The sequence below is a fragment of the Cebus imitator genome, unplaced genomic scaffold (genome assembly GCF_001604975.1).
Source record: "Cebus imitator isolate Cc_AM_T3 unplaced genomic scaffold, Cebus_imitator-1.0 Scaffold32, whole genome shotgun sequence".
In the NCBI taxonomy this organism is placed as follows: domain Eukaryota; kingdom Metazoa; phylum Chordata; class Mammalia; order Primates; family Cebidae; genus Cebus; species Cebus imitator.
In genome coordinates, this window is record NW_016107347.1 from 10307142 (window position 1) to 10314523 (window position 7382).

Sequence of the window (7382 nt, forward strand, 5' to 3'; positions counted from 1 at the left end):
CCAAAACATTAAAAATAGAGCAGATGATCCAGCAGTCTCAATTGGGGTATACATCCAAAAGAATTGAAAGCAGGGTCTCAAAGATATGTTGCACTCCCATTTTGTAATAACACCACTCAAGTCAAAAGGTGGAAGCTACCCATTTATCAGACCCATTAATAGATAAACTGAGATAGATACATAATAATGGAATACCATTCAGCCTTAGTAAGGAAGAAAATCCTGTCTCAAGCTGCAAAATGGATAAGCCTGGAAGATATTAAGCTTAGAGAATTAAGCCAATCACAAGGACAATTACTGCATAATTCTACTTATATGGATTATCTAAAGTAATCTAACTCCAAAACAATGTAAAAGGTGGTTCCCTGGGATGGGGCAGGAAAAAATGGGGAGCTGTTCAATGGGTATACAGTTTTAGTCATGCAAGTTCCAGAGATCTGGGATACAACATTGTGCTTATTGTTAGTATTGTGATATACATTTAAAAGAGGATAATTTAACAATAAAAAAGTGGGATCCAGATCCAACATCAAGTGAGTGTTCTGTAGCACAGTGCCCTTACATCTGCTAAGTGTTAAGTGATTTTTACAGCAAATCCAGTGGCTTTCTTTTATGGAGCATCATTCTTAAGATCTTAAACCCAATTCTTCTGAAGGGCCAATGAATCTCTGAGTAGTATAGCAGTTAGTCTTATAATGCACTATTTTATAGCAGCCTCAATCTGTTCATTTCTCTCAGGTTTTAAAAAGGGTAAAATTTATCTAATAGGTAAAATGTGGCAATTTATACTCTGGCTTAATAGCAATCAATGGGGTAGTCATTCTAATCATTTTTTAAATGCTTTTCAAAAAAAATCAGAAACGGGCCAGGTACAGTGGCTTATGCCTGTAATCCCAGCACTTTGGGAGGCAGAGACGGTGGATCCAGGGAATTTGAGACCGCCCTGGGCACTATGGTGAAACCTCATCTTTACTAAAAACACAAAAATTAGCCAGGTGTGGTAGCACACGTCTAATTCCAGCTACTGGGATGGCTGGGGTATATGAGAATCGCTTAGGCCTGGAAGGTGGAGGTTGTAGTGAGCTGAGATCATGCCACTGCACTCAGCCGGAGTCACAGAGCTGCCTCAAAAAATAAATCAACAGTATAAAAAAATTTAAAATTCAGAATTGAATGTTAACACTCAAGGTGTAGTAAGGGCCGGGCGTGGTGGCTCACGCCTGTAATCCCAGCACTTTGAGATGGGTAGATCACGAGGTCAGGAGTTCAAGACCAGCCTGGCCAAGATGGTGAAACTCCATCTCTAAAAAAAAAAGATGTAGTAAGACAATTTTTTTTAACAGTTAAAACATGTAAAATAAAGGAAACTAAAAGCAAGATACAACTGCTCTACACAGCCCTACAATAATCGTATAGCTTTTCTTTGATTACTGGCTATAATATAAATGGTGCTCAAAAGACTGAATAAGTTTTATTTTTCATTCTCGGTTAGCTGTCAAAAAGCCTGTTCTAAGCATCCCTCTTCAGCCCTAAGATTTCATTTTTATTTATTTATTTGTTAGAGGTGGGGTTTCACCATATTGGTCAGGCTGGTCTCGAACTCCTGACCTCAGGTGATCCACCCGCCTCGGCCTCCCAAAAGTGCTGGGATTACAGGCGTGAGCCACCACGCCCAGCCAGCCCTAAAATTTCAAAAGCCTTCTCGGAGTTGCTCTCCCAAATACATTGTATAAACACCAAAAGGCGGATAAAGTTACTTTCTTTTTTGATTGACAGTCTTGCTGTCACCCAAGCTGGAGTGCAGTGGCACAATCTTGGCTCACTGCCAACCTCTGCCGCCCAGGTTCTACTGATTCTCATGCCTCAGCCTCCGGAGTACCTGGGATTACAGGCGCACGACAGACCCCATGCCTGGAAGGCTTTTTTGTATTTAGTAGAGACCGGGGTTTCGCCACGTTGACCAGGCTGGGCTGGAACTCTTGACCTCTGGTGATCCACCCGCCTCGCCCTCCCAAAGTGTTGGGATTACAGGCGGGAGCCGCCGCGCCCGGCCAGATAAGATTATATTCTAGCCCCGGTTTTTAGAAATAGCTCTGAGAGAGACCTGAACCTCACTAGGCGGCAGCTGATTGGAGGTGAAGCCGTAGGAAGGGAATGCCTTCGCCCAGGCTCCGCCCCTGGTCCCAGCTAACCTGCCCTGCCCAGCCAGCCACACCCATTCTCACCGATCACCGCGCCGACAAAGTGGTTCTTCAAAGCGAAACATAGCGGCGGTTCCCCATGACCAGCGGCCACGGCGTTCAGGGGCCTAGAGGCGGCTCTCCAGCTGCCACCTCTGACGACCCTATATCCCTCCGGACCTCCTCGATTCAACTCCTCCGCCAACCTCCTTTCTGGCGCCCGGGACGCTGTCGAACTTCGTCGGCCAGCGACGACCCATGTAGAGGCCTTGGGGTCTTCTCCGTGTTGGGACATGGTTCCAAGAATGGTCGCGTCCGACGTCGTTGCTGTCCGGCTCTGCTCGACCTGACTGTGCCGTCGTAAGACTAAAGTGCCAGGGCAGCCACGCAGCAGCTACTTAAGGAGCCCGCACGAGGCCAGCCCCGCCCCCGATCCTCTATTCCGCCCCCCGCACCCTGATTTCACACAGCCATTGGCCAGCGAGCGTTGAGGGCGGGACCTCTCCAGTTTAGCCTATAGGTTCTCTGAACCGTGGGAGTGTGCCTTGAAGCAGTCAACGCGCGATCATGTTTTTTTCGTTTATTTTTTTTTAAGAGACGGAGTTTCGCTCTTGTCGTCCAGGCTGTAGTGCAGTGGTGTGATCTCGGCTCACTGCAATCTCCGCCTCCCAGGTTCGAGCGATTCTCCAGCATCAGCCTCCCGAGTAGCTGGAACTACAGGCACGTGCCACCATGACTGGCTAATTTTTATATTTGAGACAGGGTTTCACCATGTTGGCCAGGCTGGTTTTGAACTCTTAACCTCAGGTGATCCGCCCGCCTCAGCCTCCCAACGTGCTGAGATTACAGACGAGAGCCACCGCGCCGGGCCTGGTGTATTCCTTTCTAGGCGTGGAACTTCTCCCAAACTCCCACTTTGCTCCTGCCCCTACTGAACACCCACCTCAGGTTCCTGGCCTCTCAGTGCCTTGGAAACCCTTTTTTATTCCCCTTTTTAAATAGAGATGTGGTGTCGCTGTGTTGCTCAGGCTGAATTCCTGGCTTCTGGCTTCAAGTGATCTTCCTGCCTCCGCTTCCTAAAGTGCTAGGATTACAGACTCCAGCCACTGCACCTGAAATGCTTTTAACTGTGACCCATAAAATTAAGTCACTATTACAAGGTGTGGACCCAATCCACACATAAAAATCTTGAAGGAACAGATTGACAAAACAGCATTTATCCTTAATATGTAAGCAGCATTTTGATACATTTAAGCTTATTTTAGTTTCTTAAATGGTTGTAAGCCACAAAATTTTTAAAAAAATTAATAGAGATAGAGTTCCAGTATATTGCCAAGGCTGGTCTCAAACTCCTGGACTCAAGTGATCCTCCCACATCCAGATCCCATAGTGCTGGGATTACGGGCCTAAGCCACAATCAGCTCACAAAATGTATTTAATGGCCACAGCTTAAAGATCACTGACTTGATCCCTTTGTAGGTCATAAGTGTGATTGGGTTTTCATGCTCTTGTGTCAAATGTACCTCCCTCAAACCTTGATATGAAATGGGCACACTTCCTGCCTGATGTGAAAAATAAAGAGAAAAAAAATCACTGGCTCGAGAGACATTCATTGGTCTACACAGTCTTCTGAATGTTTGCTGTAGTTTTGTTTTGTTTTTTTGTTTTGTTTTCAACCTCTGTTGCCTAGGCTGGAGTGCAGCGGTGCGATCACTGCTCACTGCAGCTTTGATCTGTTGGACTCAATCGATACTCTGGCCACAACCCTCTGAATAGTTGGGACTACAGGTGTGGGCCACCACGCCAGGCTAATGTTTTAGTAAAGACAAGACCTCCCTATGTTGCCCAGCTAGTCTCCAACTCTTGCCTCGGCCTCCCACAGTTGAGGGATTATAGGCATAAGCCACAGTGCCTGGCCTGCCATAGTTTTAGAGCTAAGGAAACAAGTTGAATAAATTCCTGACGAATTACCATCATTGCAGCCTGGCTCTGTGGCTGGGCATACTACTCCAAGGGTTCAAACTGGCTGCAAGTGCACTGCTTTGATTAGGGTCTTTGAGTTATCTGAACAAATTTCAGTTTAGGCCAGGAGGGGTGGCTCATACCTCAACAATTTAGGAGGCTTAGGTGGAAGATCTCTTGAGCCCAGAAGTTCAACACCAATCTTGGTAACATAGTGAGACCCTGTCTCCACAAAAAATTTTTTAAATTAGCCAGGTGTGGTGGTGTACACTTAGTCCCAGATACTCAGGAGGCTGAGGTGGGAGAATCACTTGAGCCAGGAAGGTTGAGGCACCTTGAGCCAAAATGCCGAAATGGTGCCTTCACTCCTGTCTGGGCAACAAAGTAGACACCCTGTCTCAAAAAAAAAAAAAAAAAAAAAAAAAAAAATCATTTCAGTCATCCATCAAACACAGTGGACACCAGGCCAGGTGTGGTGGCTCATGCCTATAATCCCAGCACTCTGGGAGGCTGAGGCAGGCAGATCACAAGGTCAGGAGAGCGAGACCATCCTGGCTAACATAGTGAAACCTCGTCTTCATTAAAAATACAAAATATTGGGCCAGGCGCGGTGGCTCACGCCTGTAATCCCAGCACTTTGCGAGGCTGAGGTGGGCGGATCACCTGAGGTCAGGAGTTCAAGACTAGCCTGGCCATCATGGTGAAACTCCATCTTTAAAAAAAAAAAATACCAAATATTAGCTGGGAGTGGTGCCATGCCCCATGTAGTCCCAGCTACTTGGGAGGCTGAGGAAGAAGAATCACTTGAACCTGGGAGGCAGAGGTTGCACTGAGCTAAGATGGTGCCACTGCACTCCAGACTGGGTGATGGAGCGAGACTCCACCTCAAAAAAATTAAAAAATTAATTATGTTATATTTTAAAAAATTAAGTATAACACCAAATGTAATTATTGTGAGTATAATAAAAAAAAAAAAAAAAAAAAAAAAAAGAAATTATCCTAACACTGAGAGTGAACCCTCATGTAAACTAGGAAATTTTCTCTTCTTTTCTTTAACTTTTGCATTTTTAGTAGAGATGGGGTTTCACCATGACAACCAGGCTGGTCTCTTAACTCCTGGCCTCAAATGATCTGCGCCCAGCCGATTTAACATTTTGATACTATTTTCTCACGTGGTGAGGAAAGATGTCTAAAACGGTAATCCCAGGTAACACTAATATTTTTAGTTTTGTGTTTAAAATTTTTCACAATATAGAACAAAATGAGTTGCTTTTTTGGATCTGTGACACTAATCCTATTGCAACAAAAAGCGGTGGAATCTCTCATCCTAGATCCCATCTTGGTCTAGGACTTAGAAAAGCATTTACTAACTAAGTAGAAATTGGATATGCCCGCGGGGCTTTAAAGGTCCATTTACCACCTACTTTTCCCCGCCAGACATGGGGGGAAAAAAAAAGAATAAAAAGATAAAAAGGCAGAGTTCACGCCCAATTTTGACCTGAAGGCAGAAAGTTTCCACCTGCTTGCATTTTTGCCTCAGGTGTGACCTGAAGGAGTTGACCGCCAGTTCCCAAACAGGGCGGGGACTTCTGCCGCTCCTGGGGTAGAAGCTGAATCAATAGACCCAGGTCCTCGGTGCAGCTTCCCTCCGACGGGGATCCTCAACCTCAGGAGGGGAGCCCCGGCCTTTCCTCTGCCTGCCGGGCAGTCTCTTCTGATCCTCCGGCTCTCTCAAAGCTCCGGGGTCTGCACTGGTGCTCAGTGGCTTGCCTTCTCCATGTAGCTCCCCTGGATAGCGACGTGCCAGAGGCACCGCCCCAGGTTCCAGCTCGCGTTGCGGCTTTCCTTCGCATTTGCACCGCTGCAGGCTCCCTAAGGGAGTACACCCAACGTGGGTTTGGCAGAGCTGGGAGAAGGAACGGTCCCTCTACTCTCAGAGAACTTATTCCTCCAACTCTACCAGGCAAGGAGCCACTTTCCCACAAGGAGGCAGCAAGCACCGCATCCTTGGCTCTCCGAGGAGCGGGCCCTGATTTTGGAAAATCCGCTCCTTAGGGGTTTCACTTATCACCTGGACTATAGAGGGCGGCACTATCTTACGTTGAGCACCTACAACCTGCCAGACTCATTTAATTCTTAGAAAACTCGTGTGAGATGGATGTGGGTATCCCCAATTCACCATGAAAAAACTGAAGTCCGAGGAGCCCAGTACTTGGAAACCCCAGTAGAGGTGATGCCAAGGCTGAGTATTTTCTGGTCCACCACTTTGCCTCTCAGGAACCTGTGAGTGTACTTCCCAGGAGAAGGGGATTCGAGCCGCCATCTGCCATCCTTTTTCAAGAAAAAAGCTACGTATGGTTCCTGGCATTAGGATAGATAACTTTGGCTTTAAGATGATTTTAGAACTAACGTGTGTTCACTGTATACATTTGGAAAAATAAAAGTATTACCCAGAGATAAATTTAGTCCTTCCGAGTTTTCTTCTAGGCAAACTTTTGAGATTCTACTGTACATTCAATTTTATGCTCTGACTTTTCCCCTTAAATTTTACATAATAAACATTTCCCATGTTGTTAGACATATAATTTTTTGTTACATTCTTCGCTGTTTGTAATTTGTATTTTCATTTCGCTTTGGGGCAGGGTGAGGCATAGGATTTTTTTTCCTCACTAAAAGAAGTTTTAATTCCGTTGCTGTCAGGCCCAGTTCGGTGGCTCACACCTGTAATCCCAGCACTTTGAGAGGCTGGGGCAGGTGGATCAAGAGGTCAGGAGATGGAGACCATCCTGGCTAACATGCTGAAAGCCATCTCTACTAAAAATAAAAAAAATTAGCCAGGTTTCGTGGCACACGCCTGTATTCCCAGCTACTTAGGAGGCTGAGGCAAGAGAATCACTTGAACCCATGATGTGGAGGTTGAGGTGAGCTGAGCTTGCCACTGCACTCATTCCAGCCTGGGTGACAGACTGAGACTACATCTCAAAAATAATAATTATATAAATAGGAATACTCACATTAATCCAGGACTGCTTTTATTTGTGTGTGTGTGGGGGGGGGTTGGGTTTTTTTTGTTTGTTTGTTTTGAGACAGTTTTACTCTTGTTGCCCAGGGTGGACTGCAATGGCACGAACTCAGCTCACTGCAACCTCCGCCTCCCGGGTTCAAGTGATTCTCCTGTCTCAGCCTCCAGAGTAGCTGGGATTACAGGTGCCTGCCACTATGCCCAGCTGATTTTTTGTA

The 7382-nt window shown here is 46.1% G+C and overlaps 1 protein-coding gene and 1 non-coding gene across 2 annotated transcripts in view; one reads left to right on the plus strand and one right to left on the minus strand.

Moving 5' to 3' along the window:
• Positions 1–2475, minus strand: part of DDX43 (DEAD-box helicase 43) — a 21316-nt gene extending 18841 nt beyond the window's left edge. The window contains exon 1 of the mRNA XM_037736967.1: positions 2226–2475. Coding sequence (XP_037592895.1) covers positions 2226–2475 — 250 coding nt within the window. The remainder of the gene's footprint in view (positions 1–2225) is intronic.
• Positions 2476–3647: 1172 nt separating this feature from the next.
• LOC119470515 lies at positions 3648–3748 on the plus strand. The gene has a single exon (XR_005199421.1). It is a non-coding gene; the product is annotated as a small nucleolar RNA U13 (small nucleolar RNA).
• Positions 3749–7382: the final 3634 nt, after the last annotated feature.